The 22,500-nt window shown below is 42.8% G+C and overlaps 2 protein-coding genes and 3 non-coding genes across 5 annotated transcripts; 1 reads left to right on the plus strand and 4 right to left on the minus strand.

Annotated features, from left to right (window-relative positions):
• Window positions 1-1,715: 1,715 nt before the first annotated feature.
• Window positions 1,716-9,821, minus strand: ahcy (adenosylhomocysteinase). Its single transcript, XM_058055562.2, has 11 exons — window positions 9,653-9,821; window positions 8,295-8,485; window positions 7,046-7,121; window positions 4,664-4,816; window positions 4,232-4,344; window positions 3,951-4,158; window positions 3,799-3,886; window positions 3,610-3,727; window positions 2,562-2,684; window positions 2,425-2,496; window positions 1,716-2,345 (listed from the first exon to the last, which is right to left on the minus strand). The coding sequence occupies exons 1-11, from the start codon at window positions 9,678-9,680 to the stop codon at window positions 2,214-2,216; spliced, it is 1,302 nt and encodes a 433-aa protein (XP_057911545.1). The 5' UTR covers window positions 9,681-9,821; the 3' UTR covers window positions 1,716-2,213.
• Window positions 4,406-4,539, minus strand: LOC131106668 (small nucleolar RNA SNORA17). Its single transcript, XR_009120114.1, has one exon. It is a non-coding gene; the product is annotated as a small nucleolar RNA SNORA17 (small nucleolar RNA).
• On the minus strand, window positions 8,056-8,189 carry LOC131106667 (small nucleolar RNA SNORA17). The gene has a single exon (XR_009120113.2). It is a non-coding gene; the product is annotated as a small nucleolar RNA SNORA17 (small nucleolar RNA).
• Window positions 9,822-10,573: 752 nt separating the features above from the next.
• Window positions 10,574-10,655, plus strand: trnal-aag (transfer RNA leucine (anticodon AAG)). Its single transcript has one exon. It is a non-coding gene; the product is annotated as a tRNA-Leu (tRNA).
• Window positions 10,656-10,758: 103 nt separating this feature from the next.
• LOC131106242 (charged multivesicular body protein 4b-like) lies at window positions 10,759-19,383 on the minus strand. The gene is made up of 5 exons (XM_058055132.2): window positions 19,022-19,383; window positions 12,874-13,051; window positions 12,684-12,798; window positions 12,458-12,584; window positions 10,759-11,934 (listed from the first exon to the last, which is right to left on the minus strand). Exons 1-5 carry the CDS (start codon window positions 19,203-19,205, stop codon window positions 11,870-11,872), a joined length of 669 nt encoding a protein of 222 aa, XP_057911115.1. The 5' UTR covers window positions 19,206-19,383; the 3' UTR covers window positions 10,759-11,869.
• Window positions 19,384-22,500: the final 3,117 nt, after the last annotated feature.

Below are 22,500 nucleotides of genomic sequence, written 5' to 3' on the forward strand. Positions count from 1 at the left end.
ATATTGCAATGGCCTTTTTGCATAGAACTTGATGCAAAATAATACAGGACAATACAAGTGTCCGACAGGCTCTACAAAATGCCAAAGACTGATCCAACAAATTATTATTTTGGTGTGGCGCCTGGTGGAGGATTTTACACCCGTTCTACCACCATCCTTCTGACAGCAGTCGCGAAAGAAAGCGGAACGGGGTTCCTCTTCGATGATAAACAGGACTTGGCTAAACCTTCTGTGGCGGCGGAGCAGCTAATTGCTAGCATCTACTCCTGTTTGAATTCAATTGGAAATTGACCTTGAGACTCCGAGACATTTGAGGGTGAATGTACACCGCTGAGGCCCACGGCGACCCCCCACCCCCACCCCATGAAGTCACGGCAGAGCGAAAGTACTGAATTAGCCTGGAAGGAACAGCAGGGCAGGCTTCCATCCTCATCCATCATCCTGACACTCGGATGCACGGGGAAGTGTTCCGCTTCTGATCTCAGGACAGCAATGAGGTTTAAGATTAAGATCGAAACCCAACACTAACTTTGTCGGGAGTTTTATGAAGATTGATTTTAAGACTTCCTGTAGTAAATTCTAATCACAGAAAGTCCCCGATCAATGATTCCTATGAAAAAAAGCATATACAATATAACTACTTTCTGTTTGTGTTTTTCAATTATTACAATTATAATAGTTATAAAAGGTTGGTAAATTCTATATAATAAGTCATGAATTAATTCAATGTAACATTTCGTACTGGGTATCCCACTTGCCTCAGTTAAGGTCAGTGTTAGAAAGAGTGAGAGTGAAAGAGCCAAAAAGATTGAGTTCCAAGACAAAAACTGAACAAAAAGAACATTAAGGTTCCTCTCAATTTTGCCAGAAAACATCTTGATCTCCAAGACCTTTGGGAAAATATGCTGTGGTCTGACGAGACAAAAGTTGAAGGTTTTGGAAGGAGTGTGTCCCATTACATCTGGCAGCATTTCAGAAAAGGGACATCATACCGACAGTAAAATATTGTGGTGGTGGTGTGATGGTCTGGGACTGTGTTTGCTGTGATAAATGGAACCATGAATGAATTGATCTCAAGCTAAAACACATCAGCAAGTCCTCTGAATGGCTGAAGAATGACCTGAATCCTATTGAGATGCTGTGGAATGACCTTAAAAAGGCTTCATGCTGGAAAAGCCTCCAATGTGGATGAATGACAACAATTGTGTTTTTCCCTCCCTTAAAGTTATTTTAACTGCATTTTGTGTTCAGTTGCGTTATATACTACATTTGTTTGATCTGAAACATGCAAATACGTTATCACAGGGTATATATACACACACACACACACTTATTTTATATCTTATACGTATATATCTTGCAAAGCACATGATTTAATATTGGAAGTCACATGACATTAGTATGCCAATTTGTTAACATGACGCAGTCCTCACTACAGTTACAGTAATCTGTATGCTTGATTCCAGTGTCTTGTGCTTTGTTGTATTTTGAACGGTTTAACTTAAGATGCTTTGAAAATGTGAAACAACATTCCAGGTGGGATAAGTTATTCCACTTCCAGGAATAACAGAGCCTAAATTTAAAGGGTAATGTCTGGAGAGCAAGCCATTTGAATTTACAGTCTCCACTGACACCTGCTGGAGGAGAAAGGTAGTGAAAATGCCATGGAAGAAAATTTTCATCCAAAGTAATGTTTTGTTAAATGAGGCGGAAACTCGGGTCAGCATGTTTATTCGTCACGGTCATCGTCAAACCGTCACCGCTGACTTGAGCACAGCAACCTCGGCGTGCGGTGGTTCGTTCGTTCATTCACGGGAGCTGATCAAGTCAAATTAAATAATTACAGTAGAGGAAGAAATGAAAGTTTAAGACCTTGATATGAATCCAGACCAAGTGGTTTAGCGCCTCAGGGTGGTTAAGTACAGCTGTTGCCAAGTGCTAAACTGGAATACGGCCACTGCATGTCGTTGGCTAGCTAAGCGCCACATGGAAAGGGTTAATTTTATTCCATTAAGAGGGAATGACGAGAAACGTCTCTTAATGACCTCGCTAGAGCTGATGAGGAGGAGTCAAGATGGCCGACGTGTGACGACACTAAGGGGAGATGAAGATGGCTGCTTGTCACTTGAGGGTTCAAACATCCAAACGTCCTTCCCTGCTAGCCCCGCCTCTAAACTCCTCGCTCTTCTCTCCTCGGGGGGAGCGGCGGCGGCTCAGTAGCGGTAGTGGTCCGGCTTGAAGGGGCCCTGCTTGGGGAGACCCAAGTACTTGGCCTGGCTGTCAGTCAGCTTGGTCAGCTTCACGCCCAGCTTGTCCAAGTGGGCAGCGGCTACTTGCTCGTCCAGCTGGATGCAAAACAAAGCGTTATAATCTGACAGGACGTCTGTGGAGTCGGACTTGAACGCGTTTGGTGTGCCTTCTGACCTTTTTGGGTAGAAAGTAAACTCCCACGGGGTAGTTGTCAGTGTTGGTCCAAAGTTCAATCTGAGCCAGAACCTGCAGGAGGACCACCAGCCGGTCAGTGTAAAAGTTCTGTGTAATGGAGTTGCATCCTTTTGTACCTGATTGGTGAAGGAGTTGCTCATGACAAATGAGGGGTGACCCATGGCGCAGCCCAAATTGACCAGCCTGCCTTCGGCCAGCACGATGATGTGGCGACCGTTCTTCATCAGGTAGCGGTCAACCTGGGGGGGTATTACCAGCTTATTACATAATACATTTTCATAGCTCGCGTCAATTCAACTTTGCAGAACATATTTTAGGCATAAAATATTTCAATGACAATTTTCCAGAAGGTCCAAGAAAGCTGTCCTTCCAATTGCCTGTCTCACCCAACATCACAGTAAAAATACTGACATCATCATGTCAACTTTGCTTAAGTATGCATGATTTTGGTGAATTTTTTTAGATTTTAAGATTCTCTTACTGGTTTTTAAATGTCTTAACGGCCTTGCACCTTCTTATTTATCTGATCTGCTTTTACCATATCAACCCCCCCCGGACGCCAAAAACCCACGGTGAGGCAGCATTTAGCCACTATGGCCCCCACCTGTGGAACAGCCTGCCGGAGAGCCTCAGGACTGCAGAGACTGTTGATATTTTTAAATGACGATTAAAGACACACCTTTTTAATCAGGCTTTTAACTCATATTTTTAAACTTTTCTTATGTTTTTACCTTTTTAGTTCTATTTTATGATCTTAGTCTTTAGCTTTTAACTCCAGTATTTTCTCAGGGGGGTCCTCCACACTGGGGGCTGTGTCGGGTCTGCTGAGGGGGTGCCGTCCTTGGGTCCCTTGGGGGCCCGCCTATCTGTCAGAGTCGGGGGGCCCGGGTGCTGGTCCCGGCTCCTCCCAGTGTGGACGGCCCCAAAAGTGGTGTTTCCTTGATCCTCAGTGCCATGCCATGTCTCCCTACTGTGTGGGATTGTGTGTGTGGGTGGGCGTGTGCGGGAGGGTGCTATACAAATAAAGTTGATGTGATTTGATTTAATATTCAACCACGAAACAGCATGATTTATCAATGAATATATTTCTGGGAAAGCCGTATCCTAAGCATAGAGTGGCGAGGGATTACCGTTACGCATTATGCACGTGAATGCTTACTGCACCTGAGGTTTGATGTTGACTTTCTTGGCTGCGTTTTTGTTCAGCCAGCTCATGTCGATCTCGCAGTCAAAGTGTCCGATGTTGCAGACAATGGCGTCGTCCTTCATGTTCTCAAAGTGACTGTACGGGTGTAAACAAATTGTTTTTAAGATAATTATTTCTAGGATTAGGGAGACTGTGGCGCCACCTACTGGCCCTGGATGATGTCCTCACAGCCAGTGGTGGTGACAAAGATGTTTCCTTCCAAGCAGGCTTCATCCATGGTCGTCACCTCGAAGCCTGCCCAACGACACGTTAGCAAACATGCTGGCTTTAAGGGGAAGTTGCAGTGGGCGTGACCTACCCTCCATGGCTGCCTGCAGGGCGTTGATGGGGTCGATCTCTGTCACGATGACGCGGGCGCCGAAGCCACGCAGGGCCTGGACGCAGCCTTTGCCCACGTCGCCGTAGCCCGCCACTACCGCCACCTTCCCGGCTATCATGACGTCCGTGGCACGCTTGATGCCGTCGATGAGGCTCTCCCTGCAGCCGTACAGGTTGTCGAACTTACTCTGTGGGAGGAGTCCCGTTGCCATTAGCGCCGTGGAAGCTGCACCGTTTACCTCGTCTGGAATCGGCACTCACCTTGGTGACCGAGTCGTTGACGTTGATGGCGGGGACCTTCAGCTCGCCCTTCTTCATCATCTTGTACAGGTTGTGGACGCCCGTGGTCGTCTCCTCGGACAGGCCGCGGATGCCTGTCAACAGTCACCCGTGTGAATACACAACGTTCATGACATGCATCCGGATGAAGACGCTTGTCGGTGGTCAATATTCACGCCGAGTCCTCATTAATCACCGGAGACCCGGTGCAGACGACCACCTGTGCTCTCCGCCACCTTTTGACACAGCTGCAACATGGATGGTTGCGCTGCAACGCCTTAAGGGGCAGAAGACGTTTGGAAATTCTTGCTTGTGCCACAAAACGTTGGTCACCCCACGGCTGTGCAAACACTGGATCTCAGGACCAGAACCTTCTAGTACATTAGTAAGCGTGTGTGTGTGTGTGTATGTTACCTGCCAGCAGCTTGGGGTGCTTCTGGTGGACCAGGTTGGTGAGATCTCCTCCATCATCCAGGATCATGTTGAGGGCCTGTCCATCTTTGAAGTAGAGCGTCTGCTCGATGCACCACATGTACTCCTCGTCCGTCTCACCCTTCCAGGCGTACACTATTCATGTACACACACAAAGAAATGTTTGCTGATGGGGGCTGTGTGAAGCAGATGCTACAACAAGAAGCCTGCAGGCGTATTCTGTCCTTTACTGGACAGGAGCTTTGACATCCTAATATACTTCCTTTACCGATGTAACTCCATTTGGAAATCTGCCGATAACGATACCAGGGCTCGACAATAACGATGTACCGATGGCCCGGGGCAAGTTAAAACAAAATTGGGGCAAGTAAATCCAATCAGTGATATTCCCGTGGGGCAAGTACACTTTGGCATGCCATACTGCCAAGAGTTTTTTAAAAAGCGGTTCTTGTTGGGTGTTGGTAAAACACGGACTGCGTAATTCCGGTGGTAATTTGCAAACCTATCCTTGCAAATCTTGAAATGGACCAATCAGAATTGTTTTAGACCGCGGTCCACAGTCCGCGTTTTACTCACACCCGTTCTTGTTCGCAATCAACCAATCAGCGATGGTTTGACTAGGAAAACATCCATCATGGCGTCCCTGCCAACATGGTCTAATTCTTCAACAACTTGTGAAGGAAAACAGCAAAAAGTGATGAACCAGTGCCTCCTAAACAAGTATTTTATTAGCGGCAGCAAATCAAATGATGGCACAGGTGAGTGAATCACATTGCTGTGACAATTTGAAGTGGTCACAATGAAACACCACCCATTAGATCCAATACCAAGTGCTGATTTTGCACAAGCTACAAAATCTAGCGCTTCCATTTCTCTGTGGATTTCTCACATTTGCTTCACAAATTATTGTTTGACCATTGAGCTTTTTTATCTGGATTCAAAACACTTTACTAGTACACAAATGTGTCTATTCAATAATGTTTCATTGTGGTGCACAACTTCTAAAAGGCAAAGTGCCGAGAAGTCTCTTGACAATCCAGATTTCCATGCAACGTCATGATCTATGTAGGAAAACAACCACAAGAAATGATAATCATTTCATCTTTATTTGAGATTCTCATGTGAGCCACAAAAATGAGATGATATCATTATGGCAGTCTTTTCATTTTACATGGGGCAAGTTCGGGCAAGTAGTTCTCACCTTAAGGATTCCCCATGGGCAAGTCATTTTTGTTTAATGTAGAGCCCTGGATACCAGAGCTTTGTTTGCTTTAATATGCAACTGTGCCCAAAGGATATCAGCAGATGTAACCGTCTCTGCACGTGCACTGACGCAAACATGCACACGTTTGGCATGACATGCTCATGGCTCCACAGATCTTCAGACGTAACTTCCAGGTGGCTACATTATCATCGTTGTTGATTTGATAAGAGTACCATGCTGTGGCAACTTGGAAGTCTTGTGCTGTAAAGATCTCAGACTTTTTTGTGTGGCCATGAAGGCATCAAGTGGAATGCTGTGCGGGTGTCATGAGCGAGCACGGCGACATCTGTTGGCAGCATTAAAGCACAGACGTGGCTCACGGGGCTCATGGATTGGAAGTCAACTTTCACTACGAGGTATCAGAAACCAATGTCGATACTGGATGGGATTGGCTCCACCCTAGGAGCAGCGGAACCGGTTTATACTTGTCTACAACCAGTCTAAGACGACCAACTCATCAAGTCTTCATCTTACCAATGACAAATGATATGCATTTCCTGCTACTGCACACCAAGGTGTACGGGATTTGAACATGGCTAAAGGCAAGGCTGAGGGCAAAGAAATAAGTTCTTTTCACAAAGTGAAAATGAAAGGATTTCACTTTGAGGAAATACAAATGAAAAAACTGCAGCTCAGCTTTGTCATAAAGATAAAAAGCCTATTAGTATCAACTTCACTCTTTGCTCTTTTATTTTCATTTTTGCCATTCCCCCCCCCAAAAAATATTTATACTTTCTTCTGAAATCCTTCTACGCAACCTAATTTACAAAAAATATATATAGTTTCTCATATTTCCCCTATTAAAAATATTTTCTTTAATAGTAATGTATTTCTACTTGCAATATTATCACTTTACTCTAATAATTTAATTTTCCCCAAAAATGACAGCTTTACTTGTTGCTTTTTTGTTTCTCATAATATTAAGACTAAAAGTCCCTTTGGACAGCCCTGCTTTAGTGATTGTATTCCACATAAGACATAAGACATACAACCACATTATCACACAGCTCTGTTAGATAAGAGTATCATGAAAACACAAGATGCCCCCAGCAGTTTTGGTTATGCCGATATGTCCCAAATGTGAGGAAAGTAAACGTTACCTGGCACACCCGACTTGGCGATGGCGGCAGCTGCGTGATCCTGAGTGGAGAAGATGTTGCAGCTTGACCACTGCACCTGAAGACACACGTTTACATTCCATTCAGTCATTTACCATTAGGTAAAGTTGTGTGATATGGACCTTAGCGTATATCGCTTACATTATTTTATTTATGACTGGGTAAGTGTAGACGCAAACGTTTCATGGTAGGACAAAATTGTTGTGTTGCTTTACCTTTGCAGTCACAATTGTTTGCAAACTTTTATTATGGTCTTTTGCTCCACCAAACCACTTCAATATTACCTCCCCATCTTCGCTTCTCCTTTAGCCGTGCTCAAATACGCTGTGGTGCACAGTCGCAGGAAATACACTTCAACTAGAATTTATCTGGAAATCTAAATGTGGAAATCATCACCTTTTATTAAGTTAAATTATTGCCTTTTTAAAAAAGACAAACAATAGATCATGTCTGGTTTGTGTCCAACAAAAGATAGGTTAGCCACTTAAATTTCCCTGATCAATTAATGTAGACATTTCATTGAATATTTTCTCATATGCATTAGAGGTTGCCCCCTACATTTGTAGAGGTGGGGAGGCTCAGACAGACACACATGCAGCTCAGCCAGTCTGTGGCGTCATTGCATATTACAGCAAACAGAGCTCTGGTATCAGAATTCATTCATTCATTCATTCATTTTCTACCGCTTACACCCTGGACTGGTCACCAGCCAATCACAGGGCACATAAAGACAAACAACCATTCACACTCACATTCATACCTATGGACAATTTGGAGTCGCCAATTAACCTAGCATGTTTTTGGAATGTGGGAGGAAACCGGAGTACCCGGAGAAAACCCATGCATGCACGGGGAGAACATGCAAACTCCACACAGAGATGGCCGAGGGTGGAATTGAAGCCTGGTCTCCTAGCTGTGAGGTCTGAGCGCTAACCACTCCAAATTCAGGAATCGGGATCGGAAGTGAAATGGGTGCATCCATAATGCTTACTTGTGTTGGTGGTCAAAAATCACGCCGAATCGCCGATAACATGGCTACTCAGTGCAGACAACCACCTGTGCTCTCTGCCGCCTTTTGACGCAGCTGCAACATGGAAGGCTGAGCTGCAACGCCTCAAGGGGCAGAAATCATTCCCAGGACCATCTCCACAAACAACATTAAAGCCATGGGCACCGCTTCCTGGTCCACACACACGGCTCGTCAATTTCAAAGGAATATGAAAAAGTGCACCTCTGCTCCGAGGGCAGTGAGGGTCTCGATGAGTACGGCGGTCTGCAGGGTCATGTGGAGGCAACCGGCGATGCGAGCGCCCTTGAGCGGCTTGGACTGAGCATACATCTCCCTCATTTTCATCAGGCCTGGCATCTCATTCTCCGCGATGTCGATGGCCTTGCGCCCCCACTCGGCCAGGCTGATGTCAGCTGGGGGGGGACAACAGACACAAGTTAGCATCAAAATATCCAAGCACATTTGTGTGATTTTTGCTTTTCCTTTGGCAACAGAGTTACGTGAAGTAACTCATAACTCACCCGAGTTATGACACTTAAGAATGTTAAAACCTCACTTAAAGCTTTTCTGATTGAATGACATTCATTCATTCATTTTCTACTGCTTTTCCTCATGAGGGTTGCAGGGGTGCTGGAGCCTATCCCAGCTGTCTTCGGGCGAGAGGCGGGGTACACCCTGGACTGGTCGCCAGCCAATCACAGTGAATGAATGACATTCCTGTTCCTATTCCACACATTCAAAATAGGTCAGTCTAATAATTTACTGACAGAAATTTACATAAGCTTTACGGCCACTAAGAAAATGTTCAACTTCTTGTCTCAGGAAGACTTCCATGAGGAAAAAAAAAGATCATGTGACAGATTAGCATCTAGTAAATCAAACACCAGGAATTGATGAATGCGCTGAACAAGGATTACTTTTTACAAGATGAGTTAAGGCAAACGTTTCGACTTTGACCTGCTGTTATCTGACTGCAGCACATTGAGCAACTTCTGCTGTCAATCTTTACATGCACCTTAGTTAAGGTATAATTCCCACATTTAGACATTTGCATAGCATTAATCCCCAGTAAATGTTACTACCGCGCAGAAAGGTAGCTCAATATTATGCGCACCGATTGGCAAGACCACTTTTGCTGCCGATAGCCTGCAAACGTCATGCGGTATGAAGCAGATGCGGTGTTACTACATCCCGTAAATCTGTTGCTGTCAATCACGCTGTCAAATCCAGCGAGCCGGAAGGAAAATGGGAGTTGTAGTTTGCTAACCTTCATTTGAATATGTTATGGTGGACTACTAAACTACAACATCCAGACAAACTGGACCAAGTCTTCCACTTGGACGATCAATCAAACCAAGAAACGGTGACAAACGCTGCATAATACGATTTACAGGTAAAAATGCAAGAGTAGTGGCATATACGTTTTTTTATTATGAAGTTGAATAATTACTGTCGCCCTCGTTAGCAGCAGCTGCTACAGACGAGCACATGCCGGATAAGCAGGCTAGCTAGCAGACAAGCAACCTCGCTAAAGCAACTCCACTAAAGAGGACAGAAAAGTAAAGAAGACCAACACTGACCAACTTTGTAAGGAAGTTTCTCGGACATGGTGATAAGCTGAAGGTTTTGTTTGGACTGTGTAGAAAGCAGCAGCGGCAGCCTGGCCGACGACCAAACGCAGAGAGGAGGGACGCTATCATGTCGGCTTGCTTTTTATCTACCAAGCACCTTCCCCCCCAGCCGGACATGAGTGGGCTGGGCTTATACACAATTTCTCGAATCCTATTGGATGAAGCGGTCTTACCCGCCCCGAATATACGTGTTGCCATTGGTTGAAGTTACAGCGGACACGCCCTTTCAAAAGAGACGGTCAAATGTGCGAAGTTGAGCGTTAAATAATGTGTTATTATATATGTTTTCTATTCTACATGAACATGACATAAACAAAACATTAGCGCACACAGGCGACCTTTATGTGAAAGTAATTGCAAACATCTTAAAACATTAGAAACTTCAAAAATAGTGGAAAACGATAGATTTGATTTGTTAGGAAACTACAGTACATGGAAATGAAGTATCTATAAGACTATAATTGCATCGGCTCACCGGGTAATGTAAAAACATTTAAACTGTGCTAAAGTTTAAAAAAACGTCACCATTTAAACTATTTGAGCTTTAATCGGGTGAGATGCGAGGGGCGAGCATTCAGGTGAAAGGTTGGAAAAACAACTGCAAAGCAGTCATAATGAGGCCAAAGGAGACTTTCATGTGTTTTGTGTAAAGTCCTGCGGAAATAAAAGTTAGTCAAGGTGTGATTGGATGGACTTAAAGTCACGTGCTGCTGAACGGCTGTGCAGCTGCGAGTCAAACTGTGAACAGCTGGCTGCTCTTCTCTCTTCTTTCTGTGAAAACTCCCACAACTTACCCCAAATACCCCCCTAACAGTCACCTTATTAAAGACAGAAATAAATAAATATATTTGTTCGAGCAGTACGAGGCACGGTAGCGTGGCCGAGCGGTCTAAGGCGCTGGATTAAGGCTCCAGTCTCTTCGGGGGCGTGGGTTCGAATCCCACCGCTGCCAGGTTTTTATTTTAATAAGAGTAACGTCAACGAAGGTCAACAAACGTGGCAGAAAATACACACACTGGAGTTTGTCTTGGGCAGAGTTGTGGACCAGAAGGCGCTTTTAAACTCAGTTTGTTTTTATTGGCCCGAGCATATTCTAAAAATAAAATAAAAAGTTTAATTTGATTAAACATTACAATGATGTGCTTTGTCTCCTAGATTCCATAATGTTAAAATGTCATCCTGTTTTCCTTCTTTCAACGTGCCGCAAAAGGGTACTTGACGTGAGAGTCCAGTTGTGTCTGGATCGTACCTATTTTGCCCTTCGTTCCCGGCATCCTCTCTTTCCTGTATTTTTCAACCTTCATGAAAACACTTCCTATGTTTTAAAATTCAGATTTTGACAGTTATGGACTGGATCAATTTCACTGCTTCATGCACAGAGGGTGTGTCCTGCCGTTTACAGACACAAGAGGAAGCTGTCACTGAACAGCCTCATGGCCACCTAAAGTGCTGATTCAGGAGGTCGATGGGTCGAAGGTGATTTGGTAGGGGCCACGTTGGAGCAGTCTGCGCTGACATTCCAGCAAGTACTGAAGTCACGCTGTGAGGAGAGGACAAGCAGGCTTGGCATCCCGGTGGTCTGACAGGAGAGAACTGGCTGGAGCAGTTATGGAGGTGAAGAAGAATTTGGTCTTTTCTGCTTTACTCTGGCAAGAAAGGTTTATTTAACAGCGACAACAAAGAAGAATGAGATTAGAAAAGTTTTCATCTTTTAAAGGAGGTGGATTTCACCCCCCCCCACCTCCCCCTCCTTTGCATCATCATCGAGAACAACCTAAATGTCTTTTTTATCACCTTCATGATGATAAGCAAAGATTCTTTTGATGAATATGACGAGCACAAATTGTCAGAGTCGCGTCATAGTTCTGTAGATCCTAGCCCCGCCCCCGCCCCATCAGTATACACTTGATTCTTCAAGATCCTTCTCACGATGGAGACGTGGTGTTGCTGCTCCCAGCATGCACTGGTACACCCGAGTGAGGACCGATCCGAGCAATAAAGACCTTCTTGTTCTTTTATTCTCACGTGCACGAGTGTATACTTCAGGATAGGGGTATGGGCGTTGGTGCAGCGTGCCAGCTCAGCAGCCCAGAGTCCAGGTCCCTCTTGGCAGGGAGTGAGGACGAGGACAAGTGGAGGGACACCGGCTAGCATGGCCTGTTAGGTTTAGTTGGTGGCCCAAGCTTGCAGGTCAGCCATGTCGTCCTCATCTTCCTCCTCCTTCTTTTTGGCTGAAACAAACAAGTAATGTTGTCACCTCCTGCTCACAACATAACTCTCACTTCCACATTTTTACTTTGTCTCGCATGAGTGCGTTCACACCAGTGTTTTTCCATATGTTCATTTATTTGTGGTGGCCCGCCACTAATACATTTGGACCGCAACAGATACATTTGACACAACCTGTTAATTCTCAATTTTTATGCACAGTGGTGTGGTGATTCTTACTTTGAAACCTTTGATGTCTGCAGCCTCCATAAAAATGTCATCAAAGTAGACGGTGACGTCATCCCCTCCCCCGCAACCCACAGCCCAAAACTGGGAAAAGGCCAACTCTTAATTTCCAATTCTGATACATATTATCAACCGATACATTGTGTAACATCACATATCTCCTGTTGCGGAATGAACACATTGTGATGACCCAATAAATAAATAAATAAATTCCCCTGGCCTAAACGAGGAAATACGGCATCATGTTGATGATGATGACTGTTATGACTATTGTAGTTTCTTCTTAAATGGCCAGCACACCTGGTCTGGATGGCAGAGATGCAGATGGAACGTTTGGCAGAGGAACGTCTGATGCTCCTTCAACTTCCAGAAGATTTCTGTCCAGCTCTTCCTGCTCCATCTCCTCCAGTTCCGCCAGTAGCTCATCCTGTCGCACACACACACACACACACACACACACCCGCTGTTGGAGACTCACAAAGCTCACACAAAGATGAAGAAAAGTAGTTCTGCTGTATGTTCATACCTCATCCACGTCGTCCCCAAACCCGATGGGAGAGGAAATGGCGTTTGTTATTTCCTGTGCGATCTCCTGCTGTTCTGTGATGTCGTCCATCAGGTCGTCCACTTTGTCGATGTCCCTGCATGCAATACGCAATGAATACAAAACATGGCAGTTAAAGAGCTACTAAGAAGACCTGATGATGACCACTCACAGGTCTTGGTGTGCGGCCTTCATGGCCTTGGCAGCAAAGCCCATGTTCTTCAGCACTTCTGTGTTGGTGTTGGCGTTCTCTAGCGCCTCCCTCTGGAACTCGATGGTGGACAAGGTGCCGTCGATCTGTTGCAGCTGGGTCATGTAACGTTTTTTCCTCTTTAGGGCCTGCAGCGCCACTGGAGGAGGGGGCGCAAAGCAAAAAACATAACATAAAAGTTATGTAAAACATAACATAAAATGAATCATTTGGCAAGTCTTCTTGGGCACTGCAGAATCTCAATCCATGACAGCAGTGATGGAGGTCTAATGTTTTTTTTTTTTTTGCTGAATGTGCTCCCAACTCCCTTGACATCATCAAGCAGCTCCTCCCATGTCCTTGTATTGGTTTGATTCATTTTAAACATGCTTTCAGTCATTTTTCCCTGTTCTGTGTCACTCTGTTGAAATAAAAATGATGTACTGTTCACATTGAGCTTCTGTTTCTGCTAAAAACGAGCATGATGGGGCCTAGTTGACCTAGTTGGCCCCAAACAGCCACTGGGCCTCATTGACGTCAAGTCTTTGACAATCCTGGGCCATCTTGTATTGGGATCCCAGCTGATTTAGGAGTCACTGCAGCATGTTTACACTACCACTCCTTTACAAACTGGTAAAACAGTTTGGAGTCATTGCAATCTTGAACAGACCAAGCAGACAACTGAGAAAGACACACTCAAAAAAAAAAAAGGAACACAAACACATCATCTGACTGGAGTAGACCAGTCATGATAATCAATAAATCGATTATTGCACAATAAATAAAAACAAACTTTTCCTCGCCTTGTGCATGAGTGCTTGATTCCCTCCTCTCACTCTGTACCAAACAGATCATCCTGACGAGAAGGAACATTTATGTGGGGGAGTGTTTCCTCTGTGGACCATGGCAGAGTAAACAAACAATAACTGCTCCCCCAATTTCACAAGCCCTTTGGCAAGGCACAAAGTTGCAAGTGGCAGCAATTTGATAAAGAAGGTCAGAAACACCATTGAACTCCATCTCTCGGTTGTCGTCAAATGTTTTGGAACGAATGAATCACAAAAGTGCAGGTATCACCGTATGTATGCATCATGAGCCATAATAGATGTCTTGTCCGCTGCCAGACAAATGAAAGCGATCTTTCAGGTGCAGTCAAACAAACCCAATGACACAATCTAACCACGCTGAGTCATTCAATTCCAGTCAGGTCAGGTCTAAAAGCACACTCATCGTTAAGAGTGTTAAAACAACCAACTGAAACCCACATGAACAAGCACTTGGCAATGGACGCAAAGGAAAGCTCAATCTAAGGCAGGGGTCTCAAACACGCGGCCCGCGGGCCAAATGTGGCCCGCAGGACACTAGTTTGAAGCCCCCGCCTTGATATGAAAGTTTAATGTTCATGGTATCATGTACCCAGAAAAAAATATTACGTTTGATTAATGTTCATGTTAAAGGGTAAATAACTGTTAATAGTTATCCTCCCTATCCGTGTGGAAGTGGTAAGTTTTTGGCTTTTTTAAGTTTAAAGGGAATAACTTGGAGGCTACCGTTTAGGTCGCTAGCTCTCTAGTTTGCGAGTTAGCATGTGTCTCAAGACCCTGCAGTTGCGCAATATGTTGTAAATAAAAAGAGTATAAATGTGACTATAGTCGTGTTTTGTCATGTCTACAGGGCTCTAATAATGCTTTGTTCATTTTAATCTGAAAAAAATAATTTGTCTACCCACCAACTATATGTGGTTTCTTAAGTTTTTATTATTTGCTGTTTTATTATTGTAATTATATTTATTTATTACTGATTGATTGATTTTCTTTATTCTTGATTTGTTTATTTTTCATCTTATTTTGTGCAGAAAAATAAAAATTAAGATATTTGAGAACAGTGGAATGTTTTATCAGCGCTTTTATTGTAGAAAATCAGAACCAAAGCACTGAAAAAAATAGTATATTTTTCTGTTTTTAATAAATGTGTTGTTTTTTTTTTGGAAAACCTGATGTGGCCCAGTCTCACCCAGACCCTAGCTCCAGTGGCCCCCAAGTAAATTGAGTTTGAGACCCCTGATCTAGGGAATGTAACCCCGTCATTACGAGTGAAGATGATCTTCTCGAAAGAGATTAGTCATGATTTGGATTTGTCTTTAGTCGCAAACAACCTAAATGATTTTGTAATCTCATTCAAATTTAAATAATATTATATTTTTTTTTACCTCTGAAACTTAAACTGATGATTTGACTGAATTTGTTCCATAAGGCAGTCCATGACTTGGACTTCTCTGACCGAGATCTAACATTATGATACATGAATCCTCCACCTCCACCAGGAGACACAACAGGCTGATATCAGCATGGAAGATCTTTTGTGGCCAGATGACAGAGTTAACATTGTTAGCCAACATCACATACATTACATTTAGCCTCTTTCCTGTTAGTACGTTAAAACAAACTCAAGCACATATTGGCTGAAAACCATCTTTGGAGAGCACATGTTAATTAGACAGGCTTTAAAGATGGGATCGAGATACAGTATGTAGATTATGCAGTTGGAAACCAGTCCTTGTTTGCATTCACACTTGACGACAGGAACTGTACAAGCAAAGCAAATGTGACTTTTGTCTGTTTTAACCAGAACCGTGAAGACAACCTAACGATGTTGCTAGCTAATAAAAAAAATAATCACATATTTACCAAAATATAGTAAATATTGTGAAATCGTCAGACATGTAACATGCATATATCAGTTATCTCATAGATATTACGCGCCAACGATGGATCTGCGCAATCGATCGATAGGGCTGCGCCCGAGATGGATCCATCGTTAGCGCACAAATCGATCGATTTCTGCGCTCACGATGGATATAACTGCCTTGCACTGGAGACCGATGTTTTGACACTGCGCTGACGATATAATGACAATCCTTGATCTGCTAATGGCATACAATGACAGGGTTAGGGTTTAGGGTTAGGGTTCACACTCCCGCCGTCGAGAACGGTAACAAAGTGAACTGCTTGACAATTAATCAGAGATTTGAAATTTGCATGCATCGACTTCTTGTTGATTCTTGTAAGTAACAACGCTCAGCGCTGCCATCTGTTGGCATCTAAACAAACTACACACATCCATCCCGGGCGCAGCAATATACCATCGATCGTGTGCGCTAACGATGGAGCCATCTCGGGCGCAGCGCTATCGATCGATTGCGCAGATCCATCGTTAGCGCGTAATAAACACACTGAATGACATAACAGAGTAATAAATATATTAATTAAATACAATAATTAAAGAGAACAACTTCTTACTTTTAAACCCTGTGGTTGTCCTACTTTCTTAAAATATGGTCCCAGGATAGCATGGGAGGATAACTTCATCCTTCTCCTCCCAGATCTCCAGAACAGCACCCAAAATCCATTTTTATCCCGAATGACGGTCGCAGCAGCAACTGGGACTGAAAGAGCAGCTAATATTAAATAAAGGCCGTTAATCCTCTTTAAGCACTTTTTATGATGTTTACTTTTACTTCCATGGTGATGGCTTTCCTTTTCCTTGGCGGACTGCCACTTGGGAGACATAATTAAGTGCTCCTTATTATTTTTTCTCTTCCAGTATGAGGCATCACGTGCGTATCCTTCCATCGGCGGGCACTGCAACTCGTTCCCGAGCCAGTCTTGTGTTCTTGGATCAAAATTAGGTTTTTAGTGAATTTTCAGGAGCGCATTTGTACATCGGAAATCGAGGACCACCTGTACTACCCTTGCTCATCAGTCATCAGTCCTGGCTGCAAAGCTTCATCCAAACTTTCCAGGTTTTTTTTTCTTTGAGAGCATGAAAGGGATGCAGATAGATTGCATAATAATTTCCTCCTGATTGCATAATCATTTCCGCCTGTCATCTTTGGCCTTTAATGATAATATGCATACAAATAATTGTTTTGATTGGCAGATGAGAGAACACAATCTAACAACATCAAGACTGGTATTCTGTCTTTCAGGTCCAAAAGTTTGTTTTGACGTCATTACCAACAATATTAGAATATTCTTATTGCTCCTGTCTGTTCTAAGACAATATGAACTATGAATGACATATTCAGGACTTAAAGTTAAAAAAAAGCCTGACCCCCCCCACCCAAAAAATAAATAGATAGATGAATAAACAAATATATATATACATATATAATCACAATCGGTAAGAACCAAAAACTACTAAAATATCATTGTGAACATGAACCTCCCCACACTTAACCCTCCACTAACTTAAATGTACCAAACACCACCCAGAAGTGCATCCAATTGTACACAAGTTCCAAAGCCTTGCTTACTTAACCGATTAAAGCCAATGTGAACGTTACACTGTCAACAGCCTGAACGTTAGTGAGCTAATGCTAACAGAGGCAACAGAACGCCCAACCCCACAAGTAAATAGCAACTAAATGCAGCGCAACAGAATTATCTCCCTGTCAAACTCTGCTATTACTTATAGTTACTTAGTTACTTGTACTTATAGTAAGGTAAGGTAGTGTGTTTACAAAGCAAAATACGTCTGCAACTAAGTTCAGCCTCCTCCTCCGCCGTAGTGGCTTGTGAAGGTCGGGCAGACTGCTCTGACTCCACCCCCGACTGCTGAACACCAGTCACTCATTGGCTGATCTGGGCATGCACTGCGGTCTCACAAAGAAACGCAGCTTTCTGCTATGTTTTAATTGTTCCCCAATACAAACATAGAAAAGTATGTTTGAATTAATTCATCTTTAAAAAGTCATTATTCGTACCGCTCTGTTTGGCTCCACCTCGATAGCGTACACTAGCTTCATGGAGCACAGCACACAAAAACATACACCTTTCCCCAAGTTGTCTTGAACGCAGCATAATCGTAGGATTGGACAGTAGCGGTTTGGGGGGGGGCTTGGCAATAGCTGCTTTCAGAGCCCCACCGCATGGCGGCAATGAGTTTGTGTTTGTCTGGGTCTGGCAGATTTTTATTTTTTTTTCGTTGGTCATATTGAAACACCACAGATCCGACACGGTGCCGGAATACTTTAAGCCCTGCATATTGTGTGGATGTAAATGTGGTTTCCAAATGAAAAAGAGTGTCTTTGTAGACATTATTGTGTTCTACTGTGTGGCTCCTGTGTGCCATGTGGATTGCTCGCTCTATGCGGAATGCTGAAGGACTCATTTTGTCGGTATGATGTTGTTATTCAAAGACTTTGAGCATGTACACCATGTTTGCATGGTCGCTCAGTGTTCAACTATGCAGTCCATCAAGTTTCATCAGTGCTTATTGTGGAACAACACAAGACGGCCTTCTAAAAACTACCCAGCCGCTCACCACATTTGTGACCTTGAAAAAACAACTTCTAGGATGTGACAGTTATCTTGAAGTACTCATCATAAACACATTGAAGCACAAGCGTAGCCAAGCTCTCAGCACATTGGTGGCACACACAAATATTACCGCGACATACGCGTAAATACAGTGTTTTTCACCTTTAGCTGCTAAACCATGGATTGGTCCAAAAGTCAATAATTTCCCTCACCTCCTCTTTGTCTGGAGAAAAAATATATATTTAATGTAGCTTGCCATTACAACTCCCGTACAGTACATGGCATCGTAACACTGCTTCTTAACACACCTCATACTCCCCGGTGTGCCAGAGAATAAGAAGACGTAGCAGGAGGGATTAGACACTTTGTTGCGATATTTTGCGAGTATTCAGACCTCTCTTGACGGTCTTTTTTGACCCTTTTGAAGGTGAACAGGCAAGCACATACTGCTCTTCTCAACAAGCAGTGGGTCCTGCTTGCTACCCTCACCCCATTTAAAAAGCACTCACATATGGATTACAATCCTGTGGGAAACATTGATCAGGTATATTAAACTACTGTCAAAGTGGTGTTTTCCACACATTTCTCTATTAGTGGTAATTCATGGAGGAACAATAGAGCAAACCTGGTGGTGTAGCTTAACGGGCTTTAACTCTTGCTTTAACTCCTGCTGGCCCCTGCTGAGAATGTGCTATAACTGTCACAGTGATTTACGCATGGAGCCATGCTGTCTTGTCAACTTCTCCCTGATCCCAGCTAGCATCATGCTAACTAAACTACAAGTACTCCGTTAGAAAGTCTCGGCTCACCTCGTTTGTTTTTCATGCCGTGCTTTTTGGCTGTCATCGTCTCCTGGTCGATTTTCTTCTCCAAGAATTCTTGTTTTTTTGTCAACATCTCTTCGGTCTCTCGTAGTTTCTGAACAGCTTCTTGGGGTGTGGGCGACTTGCCTGCCTTGTTGCTGACGCCGAATAGTCTACTGAACAGCGACATGTTTGCGCCGAACGTCAACGAAAACAATGTGTGTTGACCGCCACAGGTTTGTGGCACCAAATAAACAAACGAATTAAATGTTTTGCTTCCTTGTGGTCTTTTCCAGAAGAAGTCTGGCAGCTCTTGTTGTTGTTGTGGCTCAACTTCCGCTTTTCACCACCGGCCTCGTGATGACATGACGTCAGGGCTATGACGTGACGCATTAGGGCAGGGCGGGTGAGTACAGGTAGAAAAGTAATTGGACTAAATAGTAAATCTTGTATTTTTTATCATTAAACTTAAGTATTAAGGACTACAATAATAACTGTTGAGTAGAGGCTGCTGTTTTCCCCCGCGACGCCACCTGTTGCCAAGCAAGAGACGAAAAAAATATGAAACATCGCGAGACTTTGCTGACAAAAAACGGGAAGTGAGTCGAATATTGACTATAGATGCCGCAGTATTTAACGTCGCCGCCATCCTGGATGGGTCAAAACAAGTAAATGTATCTCCTTTATAAAGCGCCTTTCCTTTCCTTATTTTTCTTTGTAAGAAAAAATAAGGTATTTTTCTTTGTAGAAAGGCCCTTCATCTATGTCTATGGAGTCGACAAACAGTCAACGAGCAGGGGTGAGTAATGCAATAGTTACTTTTTACTGGTAACTAGTTACTTTTGAAGTGGAGTAACTCAGTTAGTAACTCTTTTACTTCTTAGTAACTTCTTTTTTGGAGAAGTAACTAGTAACTATAACTAATGACTTTTTTAAAGTAACATGCCCAATACTGTTTCTGAGTCACAGAGTCTGATGCAGTTTTTAAACTTAATTCCCACAAACGCAGCATTATTAGTACCAACCATCGAATAAATGCAGGAACAATGATTATGCAACATGTAATAGAGTTGGTAGCAAAAATATTGAAGGTTAAACATGCGTTAATCAACAAGATTAGCAACAGTTGGAGCAAAACTTCAGATGGCATACTTTTTTTAATTCAGAATCATTTTCAATGAAGTGCCAAACAAAACAAGTTTGTATTTGAGAAGAGGCTAAGAGTTTCAAGGCCATCCGCCAACGGCATGTCCTCAAACACACTGACTTCACACTGACACTGAACATTTTTCAAAGTGTATGTATCTGTTTGAATATTTGTATTATGTTTGATAAAAGTGATGTACTAGCAGCAAAAAACATCCCGAAACAAAATATAATAACGTTTGAAGTTTGAAGAAGTGAGTTAATCCTACTAAAAACTTGACTGTTAGTGAACATGCTAACCCACGTGTCGCCAAGTTTGCGAGCAAACGGTTAAATTGCAACAATTGTGAAAAAATTGCAGTACACAGCTTATTTAGCGTTAGCATTGGGGTGCTAATTCACAAGTCACAGTTTTTATGTAATACAAAATGTCCTCAACATTTATCGACTTTTTTTTTGGTTGGATCTGTATTCATGACGCTGAGCATAGTTATGTTTTATTATATAACATTATTATATTATATTATATTATATTATATTATATTATATTATATTATATTATATTATATTATATTATATTATATTATATTATATTATATTATATTATATTATATTATATTATATTATTCCAGCTGTCTTCGGGCGAGAGGCGGGGTACACCCTGGACTGGTCGCCAGCCAATCACAGGGCACATATAGACAAACAACCATTCACACTCACATTCATACCTATGGACAATTTGGAGTCACCAATTAACCTAGCATGTTTTTGGAATGTGGGAGGAAACCGGAGTACCCGGAGAAAACCCACGTATGCACGGGGAGAACATGCAAACTCCACACAGAGATGGCAGAGGGTGAAATTGAACCACCTGTCAGCTGTGAGGTCTGCGTGCTAACCACTCGACCGCCGTGCCATCATTGTAATATTATTATTGTTATTATCATTATTATCATTATTGTTCTAATCTTTATCATTAATACCATTATTATTGTTATTATTATCACCATTATTATAAGCATCATTAATATTACCATTTTCATCATTATAGTTGTAACAATTTTTGGATTAATTTTTTTTTAATTATTTAATTTTACAGACTTCATTGCTTCTTGTAGATTGCTGTATCATTCCATCTTTTGTTTTCTGGAATCTGCAGTATTTGTGCTTTTATTGTCAATTTATTAGTCCACTTTTTCCCCCTAAGTGTAACATTTACATATCATTATCTGGATTGCATGTGTCTAATCTTGTGCATTAAAAAACAAGAACTTGAGATTGTGTCTGTACAGGTGACCAACCCAAACATCAGTTTCTTTTTGTTAAGCCCTACCTTGAGGTTTTTAGACGTGCTTTTTAGTTTGTGTGTGTCTAGTGTTGGGCATTAAAAAGCAAGGTTTCAGGTCTGTGCTCAAACCGATGACCAGCTCCAGCCCCCGTCTTCACTTGCTGTGCCTAATCTGGGTTGTTTGTTTGCATTGTATTTTATTGTATTGTATTGTAACAGGGCGGCACGACGGTCGAGTGGTTAGCGCGCAGACCTCACAGCTAGGAGACCAGGGTTCAATTCCACTCTCGGCCATCTCTGTGTGGAGTTTGCATGTTCTCCCTGTGCATGCGTGGGTTTTCTCCGGGTACTCCGGTTTCCTCCCACATTCCAAAAACATCCAAATGAAATGTGAGTGTGAATGGTTGTTTGTCTATATGTGCCCTGTGATTGGCTGGTGACTAGTCCAGGGTGTACCTCGCCTCTCGCCCGAAGACAGCTGGGATAGGTGACCCCGCGACCCTCGTGAGGAAAAAGCGGTAGAAAATGAATGAATGTATTGTAATGGTTGTTGTATTTTGATGTGTGTAGATAATGTTTTTAAATGAGTATTTTAAATCCCCACCTTTGTTTGTTTTATCATCAACAACCAACTGTTGCAAACTCAATTTCGAATTCAATCCATTCAAAGAGAGGGATGCCAGCATCAGGGTGGAATCAAAGATATGTAGGATGATGACTTACAGTGCTCATGTCCCACTTTATCAAATGTCAAAATACACATTTTCACCTGGAATTGATTGAAAGTGAACAAACCAATGAATTATGTTGAATATATCATGTTAATTAAGATTAAAAAAAGGTTGCTGTTTTGTGTGCAGGAGTAGGGGTACATGGCTTCAGGTCAAATGTCTGAAGGGGTGTGTGACTGTAAAAAGTTAGGGAACCACTGGTATAGTTCATTCTTTTGGTAACGTGAGGGTATAATTAGAAGGCGGAGTGGTGCCAAATGTTTGTATTTCTTCTCAGGACCAAATCAACCAAGTACACTTGGCAAATGAATGATGAATTA

This window comes from Doryrhamphus excisus, linkage group LG18 (assembly GCF_037039965.1).
Source record: "Doryrhamphus excisus strain RoL-2023G ecotype Guam linkage group LG18, RoL_Dexc_Guam_v1.1, whole genome shotgun sequence".
NCBI lineage: Eukaryota > Metazoa > Chordata > Actinopteri > Syngnathiformes > Syngnathidae > Doryrhamphus > Doryrhamphus excisus.

What these genes read in the sequence shown, in the direction of transcription:
- ahcy (XM_058055562.2), bottom strand. Translation starts at nt 9,680, where the DNA reads ATGTCCGAGAAACTTCCTTACAAAGTTG. An exon ending in CGCCAAGTCGGGTGTGCCAG is followed by an intron (nt 4,817 to 7,045) that starts GTAACGTTTACT and finishes GTACATGAATAG; the next exon opens with TGTACGCCTGGAAGGGTGAG. An exon ending in TCAACGACTCGGTCACCAAG is followed by an intron (nt 4,159 to 4,231) that starts GTGAGTGCCGAT and finishes CTCCTCCCACAG; the next exon opens with AGTAAGTTCGACAACCTGTA.
- LOC131106242 (XM_058055132.2), bottom strand. Translation starts at nt 19,205, where the DNA reads ATGTCGCTGTTCAGTAGACTATTCGGCGTCAGCAACAAGGCAGGCAAG. An exon ending in AAGGCCGCACACCAAGACCT is followed by an intron (nt 12,799 to 12,873) that starts GTGAGTGGTCAT and finishes TATTGCATGCAG; the next exon opens with GGACATCGACAAAGTGGACG. An exon ending in ATCTCTGCCATCCAGACCAG is followed by an intron (nt 11,935 to 12,457) that starts GTGTGCTGGCCA and finishes TGTTTGTTTCAG; the next exon opens with CCAAAAAGAAGGAGGAGGAA.